Source organism: Hylobates moloch, unplaced genomic scaffold, assembly GCF_009828535.3.
Source record: "Hylobates moloch isolate HMO894 unplaced genomic scaffold, HMol_V3 SCAFFOLD_8, whole genome shotgun sequence".
In the NCBI taxonomy this organism is placed as follows: domain Eukaryota; kingdom Metazoa; phylum Chordata; class Mammalia; order Primates; family Hylobatidae; genus Hylobates; species Hylobates moloch.
The window spans coordinates 80,459,669-80,478,894 of NW_026652283.1; the positions used below are offsets into that span (position 1 = coordinate 80,459,669).

At 48.3% G+C, this 19,226-nt stretch overlaps 1 protein-coding gene and 1 long non-coding RNA gene across 7 annotated transcripts in view; one reads left to right on the forward strand and one right to left on the reverse strand.

Annotated features, from left to right (window-relative positions):
* Window positions 1-18: 18 nt before the first annotated feature.
* Window positions 19-4,444, forward strand: LOC116473495 (uncharacterized). Its single transcript, XR_009214436.1, has 2 exons — window positions 19-138; window positions 4,198-4,444. It is a non-coding gene; the product is annotated as an uncharacterized LOC116473495 (long non-coding RNA).
* A 1,807-nt stretch (window positions 4,445-6,251) lies between these two features.
* The window catches only part of ARIH2 (ariadne RBR E3 ubiquitin protein ligase 2), a 63,904-nt gene continuing 50,929 nt past the window's right edge, over window positions 6,252-19,226 (reverse strand). For 4 of the 6 annotated variants that reach the window (XM_032161626.2, XM_032161622.2, XM_032161623.2 and 1 more), the window contains 8 exons: window positions 16,719-16,836; window positions 15,083-15,133; window positions 14,971-14,992; window positions 10,286-10,437; window positions 9,431-9,574; window positions 8,201-8,269; window positions 6,952-7,035; window positions 6,252-6,729 (listed from right to left, as the gene is read on the reverse strand). In XM_032161626.2, coding sequence (XP_032017517.1) covers window positions 6,658-6,729; window positions 6,952-7,035; window positions 8,201-8,269; window positions 9,431-9,574; window positions 10,286-10,437; window positions 14,971-14,992; window positions 15,083-15,133; window positions 16,719-16,836 — 712 coding nt within the window. In that variant the 3' untranslated portion in view covers window positions 6,252-6,657. Of the gene's footprint in view, window positions 6,730-6,951; window positions 7,036-8,200; window positions 8,296-9,430; window positions 9,575-10,285; window positions 10,438-14,970; window positions 14,993-15,082; window positions 15,134-16,718; window positions 16,837-19,226 lie in introns of all 6 variants that reach the window. The other 2 variants (XM_032161627.2, XM_058442223.1) reach the window with 2 other exon arrangements.

Below are 19,226 nucleotides of genomic sequence, written 5' to 3' on the forward strand. Positions count from 1 at the left end.
GCTCGGTTCCGCGGTCGGTCGGGATCTCCTGGGAAGTCTCGCCGGAGTCAGGCAGGCCTTAGGAAGAAGCTGCCTGATGTGCAGGGTTTCATAGGCGGTTAAGAGAGGGCATCCTGGAGGAGCCCTGGCATCAGGAAGGTGAGCCCCCCATGGCAGCCCGGAGGAATGAGCCGGTGCTCAGGTGTATGGAACACTCCTTGCATCAAAGCTGGCACGTGTGAAGAGGCGGGAAGGGACTCTTCCACAACTGAGACACCATTACCTCAGAGAAAAATTAAACAGATTATCACCAAAAACGGGGGTGGGGGGGAGGACATACCTACCAGTGGTCAAGTGCCAAGGCATCCCTGCTCTTCTAGAGCTGGTTATCCTCAGGAAGAGATTACTACACGTCCTCAGGGCAGAAGCTGACCCCCCTCCCCGAGGTGGACTTGCAGGCAAGAGCAACACTTTTTTTTTTTTTTTTGAGACGGAGTCTCGCTCTGTCACCCAGGCTGGAGTGCAGTGGCGTGATCTCGGCTCACTGCAAGCTCCGCCTCCCGGGTTCACGCCATTCTCCTGCCTCAGCCTCTCAGAGTAGCTGGGACTACAGGCGCCCGCCACCACGCCCGGCTAATTTTTTTGTATTTTTAGTAGAGACGGGGTTTCACCGTGGTCTCGATCTCCTGACCTTGTGATCCGCCCGCCTCAGCCTCCCAAAGTGCTGGGATTACAAGCGTGAGCCACCGCGCCCGGCCCAAGAGCAACACTTTTAAGGCAGGTCACACGGGTGGTTTCTCCCTACCCTGGTAAGACCCCCCTACCTCTACTCATCTCCTCTCCCTTCCCCACAGCAAAGCATAGTCTGCATTTTCTAGTCCCCCCAAGTCAAGGCAGGCCAGGGGCTCCAAGGGGAGGCCCACCTCTTTCTTCTAAGATTTTTTTTTTTTTTTTTATGACAGAGTCTCACTCTGTCGCCCAGGCTGGAGTGCAGTGGCGCGATCTTGGCTCACTGCAACCTCTGCCTCCCGGGTTCAAGCGATTCTCCTGCTTCAGCCTACCGAGTAGCTGGCATGCGCCACCATGGCGGGCCAAATTTTTTTTTGTATTTTTATTATTAATTTTTTTAATTTTTTTTGATACAGAGTCTCGCTCTGTCGCCCAGGCTGGAGTACAGTGGCGTGATCTCAGCTCACTGAAAGCTCTGCCTCCCGAGTTCAAGCAAGTCTCCTGTCTCAGCCTCCCAAGTAGCTGGGACTACAGGTGCCCGCCACAATGCCTGGCTAGTTTTTGTATTTTTAGTAGAGACGGGGTTTCAACATGTTGGCCAGGCTGGTCTCAAACTCATGACCTCAGGTGTTCCACCCGCCTCGGACTCCCGAAGTGCTGGGATTACAGACATAAGCCACCGCACCCAGCCCAAATCTCCTAAATTCTTAAATATAATAAATACCAACCAACAGAACCACAATTTTACCAAGGATCTCATGGCTTTCTCATACCTTTTCTGGAATGAAGTTGAGACTATTTCCCTCTAGCCTTTTTTTTTTCCCCAAGACAGAGTCTTGCTCTGTTGCCCAGGCCGGAGTGCAGTGGCTTGATCTCGGCTCACTGCAACCTCTGCCTCCCAGGTTCAAGCAATTCTCCTGCCTCAGCCTCCCAAGTAGCTGGGATTACAGGCACGTGCCACCATGCCCGTCTAATTTTTATATTTTTAGTAGAGATGGGGTTTCACCATGTTGGCCAAGCTGGTCTCAAACTCCTGACCTCGTGATCCGCCCGCCTTGGCCTCCCAAAGTGCTGGGATTACAGGCATGAGCCACCGCGACCGGCCCCTCTAGCCTTTTAAAAACTAGAATTTGATCACCATAAAATCTGTACTTTGCTTAACCTATTTTCCTGAACTCCATTCTTACACCTATTACCTGAGTTAGGCCTACCACTAAGCACAGGTACTGATAGCTCATTGCCAGACAACAGAAAGCAAGCAGGTTGCAGGGCTGCTCCACCTGCTGTCAGCTGTGGGAATTTCACAACCATATCAGAAACCAGAATTTCTCAGTCTTTTAAAAGCCTGGCCCTTTGATGCCATGACAATACATACTACCAAATCTAGGCCTTCTATTGATCTGTATTCTTTTTTTTTTTTTTTTTTTTTTTTTCTGAGATGGAGTCTTGCTCTGTCGCCCAGGCTGGAGGTGCAGTGGTGCGATCTCAGCTCACTGCAAGCTCCGCCTCCCGGGTTCATGCCATTCTCCTGCCTCAGCCTCCTGAGTAGCTGGGACTACAGGTGCCCGCCACCATGCCCGGCTAATTTTTTAGTATTTTTTTTTTTTTTTTAGTAGAGATGGGGTTTCACTGTGTTAGCCAGGATGGTCTCAATCTCTTGATCTTGTGATCTGCTTGCCTTGGCCTCCCAAAGTGCTGGGATTACAGGCGTGAGCCACTGTGTCTGGCGGTTTTTTTTTTTTTTTTTTTTTTAGACAGTCTCGCTCTGTCACGCCCAGGCTGGAGTGCAGTGGCGCGATCTCAGCTTACTGCAACCTCTGCCTTCTGGGTCGAAGCTATTCTCCTGCCTCAGCCTCCAGAGTAGCTGGGATTTCAGGTACCCACCACCAGGCCTGGCTAATTTTTTGTATATTTTAGTAGAGATGGGGTTTCACCATGTTGGTCAGGCTGGTCTCGAACCTGTTTAAGGCAGGGTCTTGCTCTGTCACCCAGGCTGGAGTGCAGTGGTGTGATCACGGCTTACTGCAGCACCTACCCCCGAGGCCCAAGCAATCCTCCTAGTTCAGCCTCCCAAGTAGCTGGGATTACAGGTGTGCAGCACCACGCCCAGCTAATTTTTTTTTGTAGGAAGAGGTCTCCCTGTCGTCCAGGCTGGTCATGAACTCCCGGGGGTCAAGCACTTCTCCAGTCTCAGCCTCCTGAAGTGCTGGGATTATAGGCGTGAGCCACCACGCCAGGCCCCTCTCATTTTAAATGGCTGTGTAATGTGGATGATGATAGCACCTACCTCAAGGGGCTGCTGTGAGAACTAAATGGGTATGTTCTCAGTTAACATTATTAGTGTGACTATCTTGTGAGGTCCCACTTCTATCCCTTTCTATCCCGCCCCAAGCAGAGCCTGTTATACAGGAGATGCTCAGATGCTTATTGTGTAAACCCCTGTGGGCTACATGGAAAATCCCTCCTGACTTCACTAGAAGGTGCTATCTTGTCTCTTTTTAGGATTGCCAAGGGTATGGTGCCAAGGCCCTAGTACCCTGGCCCCACTGATCTGCAAGAGTGGCCCTAAGCATGGGTGGTCCTTTGCTCCTGGCCTTGCTGCTCCAGTAAAAACATTCACTAGTGGGCTGGGTGCAGTGGCTCATGCCTGTAATCCCAGCACTTTGGGAGGTCAAGGCAGGAAGATAGCTTGAACTCAGGAGTTTGAGTCCAGTCTCGGCAACATGGCAAGACCCTGTCTCTACAAAAAAAAAATACAAAAATTAGGGGAGCATGGTGGCACACACTGGTCCCAGCTACTCAGGGGGCTGAAGCAGAATGATCGTTTGAGCCCAGGAGTGGAGGCTGCAGTGAGCAGAGATCATGCCACTGTATTCCAGTCTGGGCGATAGAGCGAGACTGTCTCAAAACAAAAAACATTCACTAGTGATCAATTCCTTCTATGTTCCCCATGGACTGGAAGCTCCAGCACATGAATCACTTGCATACCATTGTATGCCCAGAGGCTTGGCACACCTGAGGTCCAGAGGAAGAGCTGCGGAGTTCAGACTGGCAATGTATGAGGCCTCTTCTAGCCACGGGTGCCCTGTACATGTTGCCCACAGCTATGGAGCCTCCACTCTACCCCTGAGCTACTTAGCACTGACACTACTGCCACTTCTGACACCACAAATGTGGACCCCCTTAATCCAAACCCCATTTCCTGTCCTTCACCCTTGAGATTAGACTTCACACTTGTTTCTGCTCCAAGTTGTCTCTTCATAACCCTTAGGGCTCCCGTGAAACTGGAGTTCACCGTGCCATATGCCACAGCCCTACATTCCCATGTCTGCTTTGGAGGGGTCCAGAGGTCTCAGAATGGGGGGGTTGGGACATTTGTATCAGTACCCTACCACAACCCTGGGATCTATTTGTGGTGGGGAATGATTCGGCCTGTACCGAGGGAGAGGAGAGCTAAAAACTGCCAGGATTTTCTACTTCATTCCACAGGGATCACTTACAGGTGCCCTCTCCCCCAACAGCCAGAAAGGGAAAACAGAGCCAAGTTTGGCCGCTGGGGCCTCCACAGCCCTCTGGAAGAAGGGGCTGACTGACAGGAAGGCACTCCTCTGGTGTTCACTGGCCAGACCCCTGTGGGCTCAGAAGACTACCTAGACCCCATGAAGAAAGACTCTGGACACATTTTTATAATCAGAAACTTAGTTTATTGTGAATAAACCACTCAACTTTGAGCAGATGACATTGCCTCAATTAACTTTTTCTTTGAAGAAAAACAAAGATATATGGTAAATTCATGAAAATACTGTGTCCTTTCTCTTCCAACCTTTGTAGGGCAGAAAAATTCTGCCTGACCTTTCCCATCTTCCTGATGATGTTAACAAACGACAGCCACTGGGGGCACAGGAGGGGGCTCTACACAGGCCAAGAGCTGCAGGCTACAATCTGAGCACAGAAAACCCTCCAGCTCCAGCATCCAGGGCCACAGCTGGACACAGTACAGAACCTGGCAGCCCTGCAGCCCAGACAATGCCCAGGGTGTGATTTAGGGTGCAGAGCTGCAACTCAGATCCTGTGCCACGGCAGTATCACAGGAAGGACTTGACGGAGAGGTAAAGGCTCCAGATGCCAGGATATTTATTCCTTGTGCCAATACAGCATTCATACCTGACCTCCAGGTCCTGCAGCAGGTACTCTCCTTGTTCACAGTTAGCTCCCCACTGTTCCATTCTGGGTTCATTTGCTCTGCTCCTAATTTGTTCTCCCAATCCACCCCCCAGTCTCTCCCTTGCTGGGGACAACACAGGAAGAGACAAAACCTAAGGAAGGAGAAAGGGAACCTGCAACCAGCCATGGACCTCATGATCCCATGAGTCACAGCTATCCTCTGTCTTTAAGAATGACTGTTTTATAGCTTACATGGTACCTGGGAAATTGCTGACTTGCAGCTGAAATGTATGAATACCAAAGAATTTCTATCACAATATTCACAGATCTCTTTATCAGCTCTACTTGGAGGTCAAGCAGGCATGGGAGAGTATAGACTGCTCTGCCTGCCCTAGAGTGGAAGCATTGAACAAAGCCACAAAAACGCCACAGATCACAGATCTAACTTTTCAATGGCCCACAGGACCAGGTTCAGGACAGGTAGGACACCAGGCAAATCACTTGTTCCCTTGCACTTCATTGTGCGAAAGCTGGTCTGTTCCTCTGGCCAGACCCTCCTTAGTACAGGATCTCGGACCACAAACCAAGGAGTCCTATGGCCTTGGACTCCCAGACCCTAGGATGGTATCCCTCTGACAGCTGGAACCAGGCAAGGGGGAACACACCTCAGCCTCAGAGCAGCCTCTGGATATGCTCCAGGTAACATAAAAATAACTTGTGCAAACATGGCCCCCATGCCAGAAAGTCCAGTGCCCTAGGGAGGGCTATCCTGAATTCTGACCCTGATGTTTGCCAAAGGAGAGTGCAGCAAGACAGTGTCAGGTTTGGCCAAATGTGACCCTGCTCAGAGCTATACCACTTGAATACTGGCACAAAAGAAAGGACCAAAGTAAAGCAAATTTATTTGGGAGGAACAATTCCCTTCAAAAGTAGATCCCTATCTTTAGGAGACAAAAGGAAACACTGTGATGAACCCACACCCCCTAGTTTGGGGGGCCACAGGCCCACCCCCATTCTGCTGTGGGCTCTAGCCTCAGTAGCCAGATACAGGTAAACCTCAGTTTCAAGAATAAAGGTGAGCCACAGACATGCAGCACCACCAGAGACAACAACACCCCGTGGCAAGAAGACCATGTTCTGGACTGCCTCTGTACTGCCACGGTAAGGCAGGAGGCATGCTGTGACCCCTTGTGCTCCGTGCCCATTGCACAGGCCAGTTCAATTCCCTACCATCTGCCACCCATGCTCTTCTTTGGGACTCCAACTCTGGCCAAACAAATGTGAATATGGAAGGCAGAGGCCCAGGGTCCTCTTGCAGTACAGACATTTTGAGGTGGGTAGGCAGCATATGTTACATTCTAAGTAAAACAGCTAGAGGGTAAAACACTCCAATGCCAATTTATTTTCAAAAAGGGCTCTGTGTTATCCTATAGTTTGCCTTTTTTTTTTGTATAATTGTACAACCTTTGAAAGTTACATAAGTTGTAATGATCTAATACTATTAATAGCCATTCAGAAAACACCTTCCCTCCCTCCCAACAACCATCCAGGGGGAAATAAAAGTCCTGAAAAGAGGCCAGTTCATCATGGCCTCTACCCTGGTAGAAACAAAAAGTGAAAAGAGAAGAAAACAGAAATCAACTAAGAGGTGTTGCCAGTGTCTCTCAGGAGTGGGGCCCTGGCTGTTGCCTGGGGTCATGAAAGGCAGAGCCTGCAGCATGCAGTATGGCAGCCGGGAGACCTTGCAGCCACATCTTCCTCACCCCGGCACATCCACATCCCAACTTAGGTGTCATGGAAATCTTTCAGCAGGGTTCTCCTCCGCTGCTCCGCTATATGCATCTGGTTCTCCAAGTCCTGCATCAGAGAAACAAGGTGTGTGCTTGCATGGCCCAGGCCTGGGAGCAAGGAGTAGCCAAAGCCACAAACACCCTCTAGGACCTCCAAGGAGTCAAAAACACTGCCCTTCCCATTCTTAGCAGCAGCTTCCAGTGCACAAGCCAACAACCCTGTCACCTATTACCATGCCAGTCCTCCTTTACCTGCAATACAGAATCCAAGAGGACAGTAGGCACTTACCCCTCTGTCATAGCTGTCTGCACGCTCCACTTTCCATGAGAGGTTTTCGATCTCAGCCTCCAGCTGAGCCTGCTGGTATTCAAACTGTATAGGCAGAGCAGGAGGGTCAAAAGGTGAGTGGGCTGTGGCTGGGCCTGTACACGGGGGTGGGCAAACGCAGCACCTCAGGCTCACAAGAACTACAGACAATCCTGATACTGTCCTCAGAACGTAGTGTTATTCCCTGTGCCCAGAGCGAGAATCCAAACAAAAGGCTATCCAAACAGCAAGACCACACTCACCCTCCACCCTCAAAGGGTCCACTCCACCCTCGACACTCCCAAAGGAAGGCGAAGAATTTAAGCCACTAAAGAGAACACTCCCAACATGAAAGGGAATGGATGCTGTAAAAAATAAGTCAAATGAATATTCTCAGACACTATCACTTCATTTTTTTTCAGTCCTTCTGCAAATCAAGAGCCTTAAAAATATTCAAACTTAAATACTTAGTAATTATACATCTAAGAAGATACAGCTTTATGCACAAAAATGTTCCTCAGTGTCCTATTTATAGTAGTGAAACAAAGAAAGAATAAATGTCCCAAGTGATGGTACAATCATGTAATGACACATTCATGCAACCATTAACAAAATGGTATTTACCAGGCAGGTAAATCATAACAGCTATAACAATAAACTGTTATAACAATAAAATGTTATATATAACCTTGATTATATATACACAATGTTAATTTTAAAAGGCTAGAAAATGCTGACAGTGGTAATTTCTTTCTGGACAATGTAAATGCTTTTCTGTTTTCCAGCATTTGAACAAAAATGTGAATTACTAGTTTATTAACACATTGTTATTGGTAATAACAATAAATTCATATTCAAATTCAACGCTAAGATGAAGAATTAAACAAGGTATAAAACAGTCAAATATATCTTAAGGACATGCATGCTAAATATCCCTCCCAAGCATGGGCACTACTGGCCTCCCACTGGCCACAGACCTTTTTAGCCAATCGCCCTTTAAATATAGTTGTTCAGAGGATTAGGTGCATGTGCCTTATATTACACAAAATAATAGCACCTGAGATCTATTTTGGAGGTGCCCAGAGTAGAAGTGGAATTTTGCAATTAGAGTTTTGTTTTAACTTTGTCCTCCCAATGATCAGGGTCTGGTCCTCACTCTCCTGCAAAGTGCTGGTAGAGAAGGGCACCTTTGAGGCTAACAGGACAGAGTAGAAAAATTGCTTTGCCTTACCAGCTTCTTCCTGGGTCCAGACTCCATGTAATATGCATATGGGTAGGTGTATTGCAGGGTGTATCGACACTGCAACAGGAGAGAAGAGAAGGAACCTGTGTCTGTGATTCTAAGCTACCTGCATCTCAGGTGGCTCTTACAATTCCTACCCTCAACATGCAAATTAGCCCAGCTCTATAGGTATGGGCCTGAAAGAAATGATACTAGGCCAAATAGAGGATGAACTGGGAGAAGACATGAGGGAAAAAACAAACAACAATGGTCACAGAACACCCACGGTTTCTTTTACAAACTGATTACCAGCAGCTGCCTCAAAGGATTTTCCCTCGAGTAGGACATCAGAGTCAACACATCTATCTCAATGCTTAGCCAAAGACAACCTTGTTTTTTTTTTTTTTTTGAAACAAGGTTTCGTTCTGTTGCCCAGGCTGGAGTGCAGTGCTGCAATCCCCACTCACTGCAAACTCTGCCTCCCAGACTCAAGCTATCCTCCCACCTCAGCCTTCCAAGTATCCAGGACTACAGGTGTGCATCACCACACCAGGCGAATTTTTGTATTTTTTTTTGTAGAGACGGGGTTTTACCATGTTGCCCAGGCTAGTCTCAAACTCCTGGGCTCAAGCAATCCACCTGCCCTGGCCTTCCAAAGTGCTGGGATCATAGGCATGAGACACTGCACCCTGCCCAATCTTTTTTTTTTTTTTTTTCTTTTCAGACAGTCTTGCTTTGTCGCCCAGGCTGGAGTGCAATGGCATGATCTCGGCTCACTACAGTCTCCGACTCCCAGGTTCAAGCGATTCTCGTGCCTCAGCCTCCCAAGTAGCTGGAACTACAGGCACGTGCCACCATGCCCAGCTAATTTTTGTATTTTTAGTAGAGACAGGATTTCACCATGTTGGCCAGGCTGGTCTCAAACTCCTGACCTCAAATGATCAATCTTTTATTTTCCTTTGAGTGATACATAAACAGGACAAAAGGAGAAGAAAAGTGCTCTAGTTTTCCCTGCAGGCAGAGGCAGTGCAACACTCTTATAAATCCCCTGGACATCCAGCAGAGGACTGGGTCCTTCATGGGCACAGCACATGAAAATGTGGATCCACAAGCAGAAGCATGAAAGGCTGCACAGGGTGCTAAAATACCCTCTCTCAACAGGGCTTCCCACCTTCAGAGGTCTGTGCCTGACGGAGCCAGGCACTGGACCAGGGATAGAATGAGTGAAGTGGTAGATACCTTGGCCAAGAGCTTGGCAGCATTCTGTAGGTACTGCCAGTCGATCCACGTCCCCAGATTGTTCATGACCCTCTCCTGAATCTTCTCGTGAATCCGCTGGTATGTCTGTGCCTCTAGCTGCAAGCTTTTATTGTGGTTTTCCCACTACAGGGCACAGAAGGAGAAAACCACAGGAGTCCCACGAAGGTGCAGAGGTCTACACAGGAGTTCAGGATAGACACCTTGCTGGCAGGACACGGCCATAGACTCCTCTAACTTATTCCCCAAAGTGCAAGAGCAGGTCTTCTTCAGTCCATCCTTCTAACCTGTCCACAGCAGTTGTATGCCTGCTAGATCACTCTACCCTTCTGGGGCAACAGGACTCTAGCCCTGAGGACTCTGCAAAGCTAGGCCCCTGATGGTCTACTATGCTTAGAGACCATTATGCATGGGGCTCTTTGGGCTTCTGAAGGGCTCCCTGGGAGAAACTGCCTTCCAAATCTGACTACTAAGATGATACTATGGGAACAGATTGTGAGGACAGAAAGAAAAAAATAAATAAAAATTAAAAACGTAGAAAAAAGAAAAAAAAAAGATGGTGCTAGATGGAAAAGACTGTCTGATGGCCCTTCATTGTCCTTTAATCCATCATTCAACCAAGGCCAGTACCAGGTCCTTCCCTGTTGGCTGGGGAATTTTCCTGTAGAGCTTGAAAGGCACATCTATAGAGGCAGCACCCAGGGATACTGCAGGAGCTCCATTCACTGACTTCTATGTGCACAGGCTGGCTATGTCTACCAGTCCCTGGGAATCCCACCAGCAGGCCAAGTGGAAGAAGCCTACCCTGTAGGTGAAGGTACAGGAGAGGACACCTACCCTCTCAAAGTAGAATAAGTACTTCTTGAGGGCTTCCCTCGCCTGGGCTTGTTGGCTCTGGTTCACAATGTCAGGATTCTCCTTGTAACGACTGCACTCATAGTATTCACTGCCATGAGTCTTCCAGTCTCCTAGACACATCCAGCAGAAGTCTGTGCAGAACAGAGGAAGAGTCATTTACATCTACAAGACAACTCCACTTTCCTCCATAGGCAGAGGAGTGAGACAGACAGACCCTGCTCCCAAAGGGGTCACCTGAACACAACTTCCCAAGGGTGCCTCTTTCCCGAAGGAATGTGCACCTCTCATCCCTGTCACATCCTACTGTCCCTGTAGCCTGTACTTGCTGATAGGAACAAAAACCTATGGATAATTTCTATTCCATGAGCACATGTGCCATGTGCCTTATTAATCTAACACAGGCAGATGCTGACCGTACAGACTACTGATCTGCTATGTGAATGCCACTATGAGAAGCAGGAACTAGTCCAACTGAGGCCCACCTGACTGTCTAAACACACATCATCAGTACAAACTGACCTCCCTACTGCTTCCTACCCTCACACTTGTCCTAGAAAGATTTTTGTATACGAAACTAAGAATAAAGGCTTTCCCCTTTTTCTTCTATTTTAAAGAACACATTTCTTATTTTTCTTTTTTTCTTTCTTTTTTTTTTTTTTTTGAGACAGAGTCTCACTCTGTCACCCAGGCTGGAGTGCAGTGGCGCGATCTTGGCTTATTGCAACCTCTGCATCCCAGGTTCAAGCGATTCTCTTGCTTCAGCCTCCCGAGTAGCTGGGACTACAGGTGCCTGCCAACATGCTGGCTAATTTTTGTACTTTTAGTAGAGATGGGTTTCACCATGTTGGCCAGGCTGGTCTCGAGAACCCCCAATGTTCAGTGATCTGCCCATCTCTGCCTCTCAAAGTGCTGAGATTACAGGCGTGAGCCACTGCGCCTGGCAAATAACACATTTCTATAAAACCTAGAGCTATCCAATGGTTCATAATCAGAATTATGATTCTGCTTTTGCGGTAGCTCACACCTGTAATCCCAGCACTCTGGGAGGCCAAGGCGGGTGGATCACCTGAGGTCAGGAATTTGAGACCAGCCTGGCCAACATGGTGAAACCCCCGTCTCTACTAAAAACAAACAAACAAAATATACACACACACACACACACACACACACACACACACACACACACACACACAAAATTAGCCAGGTGTGGTGGCACATGCCAGTAGCTACTTGGGAGGCTGAAGCACGAGAACTGGTTGAACCTGTAGGACAGAGGTTGTAAGCCGAGATTATACCACTGCACTCCAGCCTAGGTGACGGAGTGAGACTGTCTCAAAAAAAAAAAAAAAAAAATCCCCTATATGTTCAAAGAATTATTGTTAGATACTCAAAGAATTACTGCAGTCTAATGGAGAGAAGCCAACCACAGTTTTGTTGGATGAACAATGGCCTGTTGATATTCTGCATTCCATGAGCACATGGGCTATGTGCCTTATTATATCTGTGTCAAGGCTGCTATGAGAAGCAAAACTTGTCTGAGGTCCTCCTGGTTGTCTAGAACACACATTGTGTGTTCTAATAATATCTTATTCGATTTTATATCTGGCCTATTCTGCCTCTTCCAGAGACCCTGACAGTGGTTAATCCTGTTTCCCGGGCTTCACTCTCCTGGGATAACTTGGCTTACTGAATTCCCCCAAAATGAGGCTCTTGAATCATTTTAGGGAAGCCAAAGCAAAACCCAGAGACCCAGAGGTTGTTCAATTTTTCTCCTCCTGGGAGCCTTCACCTAATAGTGGCAACTCTGCCCTCTCTTTAATTAGCTAGGTGTGCTTGCTACCATTTTAAAGAACAATACAGGCCGGGTGCAGTGCCTCACGCCTGTAATCCAAGCACTTCGGGGGGCCAAGGTGGGCTAATTATGAGGTCAAGAGTTCAAGACCAGCCTGGCCAACATGGTGAAACCCCGTCTCTACCAAAAATACAAAAAATTAGCTGGGTATAGTGGCGGGCGCCTGTAATCTCAGCTACTTGGGAGGCTGAGGCAGGAGAATCGCTTGAACCCAGGAGGCGGAGGTTGCAGTGAGCCGAGATCGCACCACTGTACTCTAACCCAGGCGACAGAGTGAGACTCTGTCAAAAATTAGCTGGGTGTGGTGGCGTGGCATGTGCCTGCAGTTCCAGCTACTCGGGAAGCCGAGCAAGGATAATTGCTTGAACCTGGGAGGTGGAGGTTGCAGTGAGCCGAGATCGCGCCACTGCACTCAGCCTGGGTGACAGAGTGAGACTCCGTCTCAAAAAAAACAAAACAAAACAAAACAAAACAAAACAAAAACAAAAAAAAAAAACACCAAAATAAACCACATTCCTTAGGGTTGCCCATATAGGTGGTATAAAATATACAGCAAAGAAAGAGATGGTAGTTTTTGTTTGTTTTTTTTTTTTTGAGACGGAGTCTCGCTCTGTCGCCCAGGCTGGAGTGCAGTGGTGTGATCTTGGCTCACTGCAACTTCCACCTCCCTGGTTCAAGCAATTCTCCTGCCTCAGCCTCCCGAATAGCTGGGACTACAGGAGTGCGCCACTGCGCCTGGCTAATTTTGTATTTTTTTTTTTAGTAGAGATGGGGTTTCACCATGTTAGCCAGGATGGTCTCGATCTCCTGACCTCATGATCCACCCACCTCGGCCTCCCAAAGTGCTGGGATTACAGGCATGAGCCACTGCGCCCAGCCAGTTTTTCTTTTTGAGACGGAGTCTCGCTCTATCGCCCAGGCTGGAGTTCAGTGGCACAATCTCGGCTCACTGTGACCTCCACCTCCTGGGTTCAAGCGATTCTCATGAGATGGCAGTGAACTCTGGGTGTCAAGGGATATGGACACCCAGGGGGCTTCTTAGGCACTAGGAATGTGGTGAGTGCTGGGATGTTTGTCATTATTCTTTAAACTCTGTGTCTTTTGCATTGTTCTAAGTGTATGATACGCTTCTCTCTCCGATATATACAAAGAAAAAGAGAGGGAAAGAACGTGGCCCCACAGAAGAAATATGCCACTACCCATGGCCTATCTTCGTTCGGCACTGCAGAGTCAATGTTGCTGTCTAAGACCCTGCCATGACCACTCTGATTAAGAGGGCTCCTGGGGCCGGGAGCAGTGGCTCACACCTGTAATCCGAGCACTTTGGGAGGTCGAGGCAGTCAGATTGCCTGAGGCCGGAAGTTCGAGACCAGCCTGGCCAGCATGGTGAAACCCCATCTATACTAAGAATACAAAAATTATCCAGGTGTGGTGGTGGCGCCTGTAATTGCAGCTACTGGGGAGGCGGGGCGAGAATCGCTTGAATCCAGGAGGTAGATGTTGCAGTGAGCCAAGATTGCACCATTGCATTCCAGCCTGAGTGACAAGAGCAAAACTCCATCTTTGGAAAAAAAAAAAAAAAAAAAAAAAGCCAGGCTCGGTGGCTCATGCCTATAATCCCAGCACTTTAAGAGGCCAAGGTAGGCGGATCACCTGAGGTCAAGAGTTTGACACCAGCCTGGCAAACATGGTGAAACCCCGTTTCTACTAAAAATACAAAAAAGTAGCCAGGTGTGGTGGTGAGTGCCTGTAATCCCAGCTACTCAGGAGGCTGAAGTGGGAGAATTGCTTAAACCCAGGAGGTGGAGGTTGCAGTGAGCCAAGATCACGCCACTGCACTCCAGCCTGGGCGACACAGTGAGACTCTGTCTCAAAAAATAAAGAAAAGAGGGTTCCTGGAAATAGCATTTGCACAGGCCCTTACAAAGCGAAACTCTCGGTCGGGTGCAGTGGCTCACTCCTGTAATCCCAGCACTTTAGGAGGCCAAGGTAGGCAGATCACCTGAGGTCAGGAGTTCAAGACCAGCCTCGAACATGGCAAACCCCCGTCTCTACTAAAAATACGGAAATTAGCCAGGCGTGGTGGAAGATGCCTGTAATCCCAGCTACTTGGAAGACTGAGGCCGCAGAACTGCTTGAACCCAGGAGATGGAGGTTGCAGTGAGCTGAGACTGCGCCACTGCACTCCAGCCTGGGTGACAGAGTGAGATTCCTTCTCCAGAAAAAAAAAGAAACTGTCAGGGGCTCCTGTTGAGCATCAAAGCAGCTGTGTAGGAGACCCACTTGGACATATTTTCTATTTGAAAGGATTCTGTTTCTTCAGCTGACCTGGCCGGATGGCATAGTTCTAGCTATGTAAATTATTCGTGATCGATGAAGGAGGTCTGAAAGGCTAAATCAAAACCCTCACTAGAAACTTTGTAAAACAGCAAGGGAAAACCATTATTTTACTACTTCTGGTAAAGGTATCTACAAGGTAGCACAGATAAGCCCCAAGCTACTTACCTGCCTTGGCAAAAAAATGAAAGCAACACCCTGAAATCATCTTCTTGGCTAAGTGAGGATCATGAGGATTATCCCAAACTTGACTTCTGACTATATGTGTTAGCAAGATAGCAGTGGGATTATAAAAGGGACCAAAAAACAGAAAATAAAAATAAAAAGCTACTTTATGCCAGTTACTGTGACTGTTAAGTGACTGAGGCTCTTCTATGCTTTGTCATTTCATGGCAGAAGTACTCACTTAAATAGTAACGGAGACCCAACCACAAGAAAGTGCCACTGGGCCTTACACACCAAGCTTAGAACTCACCGTGTTTACATTTGGAGCATTGCTGTCAGAGGGAAACAGAAGAGAACATGTTAAGGGCACACTGACCAAAGCTTCCATGTCACACATGCAAAGTGTAGAGGCTTCTGCTCACCATGTGATTGCAGCCTCCATTCTTCTCAATGCAGATGTTGCATTTGGGACACTGAGGAGACAGAAGGGTGCCATTAGGCTCACACATCACCAGGGTGGTTTTAAGACAAATTACACAAAGCTCCTGCCACCAATGCCCAGTTGCTCATCGTGCGAGCACTTCTGGGGAGGAGCATCTCACTTAAATGTGGCAGGTCGCTGAGGCTGGAACAGCAATTCAAGGAAATGAGGTCAGCATATTTGGCTTTGAAATGCTTCAAGCACCAGCTGAACCCCACTAAGTCTTCCACCATCTGCCCCTGCCATGAAGCTGCTCAGATTAAGCACAAGTTGAATCAGCAGAAAAGCCTGCCTTCTTGAGAGGACTGCCAAAGCAGCACAGGAGCTGCCACAATGGATTCAGTCCTGGTCAGCTTGCCTGAACTTCTGCTTCGAGAAGAGGGCAAGGAAACCACATCTAAACCTCGCCTCTCCCATTTGAGAGATGCCAGCAACCTGAGACAGCAATGCAGAGACCAGTCTGATGCTGTGATCTCCCACTGCCATGAAGTAGACTATGTTTTTTTTTTTTTTTTTTTTTTTTTGAGACGGAGTCTCGCTCTGTCGCCCAGGCTGGAGTGCAGTGGCGCAATCTCGGCTCACTGCAAGCTCTGCCTCCCGGGTTCACGCCATTCTCCTGCCTCAGCCTCTCCGAGTAGCTGAGACTACAGGCGCCCGCCACCACGCCCGGCTAATTTTTTTGTATTTTTAGTAGAGACGGGGTTTCACCGTGGTCTCGATCTCCTGACCTCATGATCCGCCCGCCCCGGCCTCCCAAAGTGCTGGGATTACAAGCGTGAGCCACCGCGCCCAGCCGAAGTCGACTATGTTAAATAAGGTCTTTATCATAACTGTGCTTGTGAGTGCACTGACTCGGCGAGTGACTGACAAAGGGTACAGTGGCCCCTAGAGCCCACAGGCCATACTTTCCCATGGGAGACTTCAAAATGAGTATCGTGCAGGTCTGGGCTTGCATTACAGCCTTACTATGTATCAAGTGTGGCTATTAACCACCTCCTTTTCAGGGCTTTTTTTTTTTGTTTTTGAGACAGAGTCTCGCTCTTTCACCCAGGCTGGAGGGCAGTGGCGCGATCTCGACTCACTGCAGGCTCCACCCCCTGGGGTTCACGCCATTCTCCTGCCTCAGCCTGCTGCGTAGCTGGGACTACAGACGCCCGCCACCTCACCCGGCTAATTTTTAGTAGAGACGGGGTTTCACCGTGTTAGCCAGGATGGTCTCGATCTCCTGACCTTGTGATCCGCCCACCTCAGCCTCCCAAAGTGCTGGGATTATAGGCGTGAGCCACTGCGCCTGGCCTTCAGGGCTGTTAAAGGCTGCTAGGCATTCAATCATAATTAGTTCTCTTCTAATTAGTTCCCCCTTTGGGTCCCCCTTTCCTGGCATTTTGGCATTTCATAATAATAAAGAAAATAAACTGCTACAAGCTGCCAACTCTGTGTGAGGGTTCCCAACCCCCAGTCCTCAGGAAGGGTCCTGGGGCTCTGGGTATTCTGCTCTCAGATGGCAAATCTCCAAGGCAAGGCCCTGGGTAGCACTAAGGAGGGCAGATCCATGAGAGGTAAAATATGGTCCTTACGTCTTTAGTGTGAGCACTAATGTAGTTGGCTGTTTCAGAGTCGTCTGCACACTTCGTGAGCCATTTCCGGATTGTGGCGCAGTCTGTGGGTGCGTGATACATCTGACGACACTTGAAACTTAAAATCGGAAAAGAAAAACATTCAAATATGCATTAAGTCAGGGTCCCATGTTTAAAATTTTCCTTTTATCCGAGCCAACAAATCATGAATTAGAGCTTTTCTTTTCTTGTTTTTTGAGACAGTCCCGTTCTGTCGCCAGGCTGGAGTGTAGTGGCGCGATCTCGGCTCACTGCAAGCTCTGCCTCCCAGGTTCACGCCATTCTCCTGCCTCAACCTCCCTAGTAGTTGGGACTATAGGTGCCCGCCACCACGCCCGGCTAATTTTTTGTATTTTTAGTAGAGACGAGTTTCACCGTGTTAGCCAGGATGGTCTCCATCTCCCGACCTCATGATCCACCCACCTCAGCCTCCCAAAGTGCTGGGATTACAGGTGTAAGCCACCGTGCCCAGCCTAATTTTTGTATTTTTAGTAGAGACGGGTTTCACCCTGTTGGCCAGGATGGTCTTGATCTCTTGACCTTGTGATCTGCCCGCCTCGGCCTCCCAAAGTGCTGGGATTACAGGCATGGGCCACTGTGCCCGGCCTAGAGCTTTTCAAATAGGTAAAGTTATCTCTCAAGGCCTATGGAACCTTTACCTACCCAGAGTTATACTGAAATAGTGCATGAATGTCTCTTCAACTTAAGCCTTTGTAAGACATGCTCTAACATGCACAAATAAAATATTTCTGTAGGCCGAGTGCAGTGGTTCATGCTTGCAATCCTAGTACTATGGAAGGTCAAGATGGGAGGACTGCTTGAGCCCAGGAGTTTGAAACCAGCCTGGGCAATATGGTGAGACCCCATCTCTACAAAAAATGAAAAAATTAGTCAGGTGTAGTAGTATGTGTTTGTAGTCCCAGCTACTAGAGAGTCTAAGGCAGGAGGATTTGCCTGAGCTCTGGAGGTCAAGGCTGCAGTGAGCTGTGTTCGCATCACTGTACTGCAACGTGGGCAACTGAGAGAGACGCTGTTTTTAAAAAAAAAGCATTGCTTTAGACCAGGAGTTTGAGACCAACCAACCTAGGCAACGTAGGAAGACCCTGTCTCTACAAATTTTTTTTTGAGATGGAGTTTCGCTCTCGTCACCCAGGCTGGAGTGCAATGGCATGATCTTGGCTCACTACAAACTCTGCCTCCCTGGTTCAAGTGATTTTCCTGCCTCAGCCTCCTCAGTAGCTGAGATTACAGACACCTGCCACTACGCCTGGCTAATTTTTGTATTTTTAGTAGAGACGTGATTTCACCATGTTGGCCAGGCTAGTCTTGAACTCCTGACCTTAGGTGATCCACCCACCTCAGTCTCCTAAAGTCACAGGGGTCCTAAAGCTGGGGTCACAGGCGTGAGCCACCGCACTTGGGCCCTACAACAAATTTAAAAAAATTAGTTGGGCATCTGTAGTTTCAGCTACTTGGGAGGCTAAGGCAGAAGGATCACTTCATCCCAGGGGTTTGAGGCTGCAGTGAGCTATGATATGTATGTTAAATACCTTGTTTAAACATCTTGTTTACCAACCCCCAAGATGTCAAACACAGAGCTATGACTCTCAAAGGGCATGGTGAGGTGCTCTGAGAAGGACTCCTTAGCTCAGACCTAAGGCAGGACTGAGATCCACTTCTGGGAGTCTCATCGGATCTCCCAGTCAGACATGCACACAAGGATGCACAAATGCCAGAACTTGCAAAATCTGTAGGGTCATATCTCTGATGACACTGAAACTTAAAACAGAAAAAAAAGACAATCCAATATTCATCGGGCTAGGCTTCCATATTTTCAAATTTTCTTTTATGGAGGCCAACAGTACTTTGTGGCTAGAAAAGGCCCTCAGGCAAATACCCAGGGAAAGAATTTTTTTTTTTTAGATGGAGTCTGGCTCTGTCACCCAGGCTGGAGTGCAGTGGCGCCATCTTGGCTCACTGAAAGCTCCACCTCCCGGGTTCATGCCATTCTCCTGCCTCAGCCTCAGCTGGGACTACAGGCGCCCGCTACCACGCCCGGCTAATTTTTTGTATTTTTAGTAGAGACGGGGTTTCACCATGTTGGCCAGAATGGTCTCGATCTCTTGACCTCGTGATCCACCCGCCTCGGCCTCCCAAAGTGCTGGGATTACAGGCGTGAGCCACCGCGCCCAGCCGAAAGAATTTCATAAAGTGGGACACAAGGATAAAGAACAATTACAAGGTGTCTTCTGAATCTGCTGTGATCCTGGGGGCTGCCGGATTTCAAATGAAAGAACCATTGCATTAGTGATTCTTAACCTTTGGTGTCAATAATGTCTTGAAATGCAGGCATGTGCGCACACACACACATCACATTTTCCATGCAGTTTCTCTGAAGCCCCACCATGAATATTCCAGGGAGGTATGATTAGGACAGATCTGGGCCTAAATTATGGCTCTACCATTTAC